The sequence below is a fragment of the Malurus melanocephalus genome, unplaced genomic scaffold, assembly GCF_030028575.1.
Source record: "Malurus melanocephalus ecotype Western Australia unplaced genomic scaffold, MMel_1.1 scaffold_966, whole genome shotgun sequence".
Classification (NCBI taxonomy): Eukaryota; Metazoa; Chordata; class Aves; order Passeriformes; family Maluridae; genus Malurus; species Malurus melanocephalus.
In genome coordinates, this window is record NW_026624198.1 from 119,779 (window position 1) to 121,784 (window position 2,006).

Sequence of the window (2,006 nt, forward strand, 5' to 3'; positions counted from 1 at the left end):
ACAAAGCCGCACACTGAGAGATCGCCCTCGCCCCGCAGCCGAGGAGGCCAGCGAGTACTGGGACGGCGAGAAGCCGGTGCTGGTGGCGGCCGAGGGCAGCACGGTGACGCTGCCCTGCGTCAACCGGCAGCACATCTGGACGGAGCGGCACAGCGAGGAGGAGCAGCAGGTGGTGCACTGGGACCGGCAGCCCCCCGGGGTRCCCCACGACCGCGCTGACCGCCTGGTGGACCTGTACGCGTCCGGCGAGCGCCGCTCCTACGGCCCCCAGTTCCTGCGGCAGAAGATGAACGTGAGCGGCGGAGCTTTCGCCGTGGGGGATTTCTCGTTGAGGATCTGGAGGTTGGAGAGCGCTGATGAGGGCACCTACTCGTGTCACCTGCACCATCACTACTGCGGCCTCCACGAGCGCCGCATCTACCGGCTGCTGGTCACCCGGCCGGCCGAGGGGAATGGGAGTGCCCGCGGGGCYGCACCGCCGGCGGGTGAGTGAAACGGGATGGGGGAAATTGTGGGGAAAGTCAGATTCCAGGTGATCTCCTCTTTGGGGATGTGTGGAAGATGCTGGGAAAAGAGAGTGGCATCTCCTGGTGGGGATGGGGGGAAATTTTCCAGACATTCCTCCCAAAACATTCCACCCCAAACATCCCACCCCAAACAGTCCACCCTGATCATTCCACCCCCGAACATTTCACCCCAAACATTTCATCCCGAACATTCCTCCCCGAACATTTCACCCCGAACATTTCACTCCGATCATTCCACCCTGAACATTTCACCCCAAACATCTCACCCCGATCATTTCACCCTTGTCATTCCACCCCGAATATTCCACCAATATTCGGGTAGAATGCCCGAACATTCTACCCCAATCATTCCACCCTGAATATTCCACCCCGAACATCTCACCCCAAACATCCCACCCCAAATATTTCACCCCAAACATCTCACCCCAACCATTCCTCCCTGAACATTCCTCCCCGAACATTCCACCCCAATTATTTCACCCCAAACATCTCACCCTGATCATTCCACCCCAATCATTCCACCCTGAATATTCCACCCCGAACATCTCACCCCAAACATTCCACCCCAATCATTCCACCCAGAACATTTCACCCCGAACATTTCACCCCAAACATTTCACCCCAAACATTTCACCCCAAACACTCCACCCCAAACATTCCACCCCAAATACCTCATCCCAAACATTCAAACACTTCACCTTGAACATTTCACCCCAAACATCTCACCCCAAACATTTCACCCTGAACATTCTTCACCAATCATTCCACCCCAATCATTCCACCCCAAAGATTCCACCCCATGACCCCGTTTTTTTCCCCAATCTCCCCCCATTTTTGTCCCCAAACATTCCACCCTGTGACCCCGTTTTTTTTCCCCGATCTCCCCCATTTTTGTCCCCTCAGATCCCCCCGTGGTTCGGGGTCACAACGTCATCAATGTCATCATTCCCGAGGGCAGGATGCATTTTTTCCAGCAGCTCGGGTACATCCTGGCCACGCTGCTGCTCTTCCTCGTCCTCCTCATCGTCGTGGTGCTCGTCACCCGCCGGCGCCGCCACAGAGGTGAGGCCAGGGGGAAAAAATGTGGAAAAAGGGGAAAAATTGGGAAAAAAAGTGGAAAAAAAGGTGGGAAAAAAGCGGAAAAAGCAGAAAAAAAAGTGGAAAAAGGGGGAAAAAAGCGGAAAAAAAGGTGGGAAAAAAGCGGAAAAAGCAGAAAAAAAAGTGGAAAAAGGGGGGAAGAAAAGCAGAAAAAGGGGGGGAAAAAAGCAGAAAAAGCAGAAAAAGTGGCTGTGTCCTCCTCAGAGGGACATTCCAGGGTGTGCTGAAAATTATTCCTGCAGGGATGGAGGGTTTTCAGTTCTGGAAAAGAAGGTCGGGAGGATTTCTGGGTGCCCCAAAAAGATTTGCTGGTTTGGTGTAAAAATTTCCCAGATTTCGTGGAATTGTTGGGGTTGGAAAAGATCTCCAAAGTCATCGAGT

The 2,006-nt window shown here is 53.8% G+C and overlaps 1 protein-coding gene across 2 annotated transcripts in view; it reads left to right on the forward strand.

Annotated features, from left to right (window-relative positions):
• The window catches only part of MXRA8 (matrix remodeling associated 8), a 12,833-nt gene that overhangs the window by 8,998 nt on the left and 1,829 nt on the right, over positions 1-2,006 (forward strand). The window contains exons 5-6 of one of the 2 annotated variants that reach the window (XM_057386437.1): positions 39-485; positions 1,431-1,617. In XM_057386437.1, coding sequence (XP_057242420.1) covers positions 39-485; positions 1,431-1,617 — 634 coding nt within the window. Of the gene's footprint in view, positions 1-38; positions 486-1,430; positions 1,868-2,006 lie in introns of those variants that run through there. The other variant, XM_057386436.1, reaches the window with a different exon arrangement.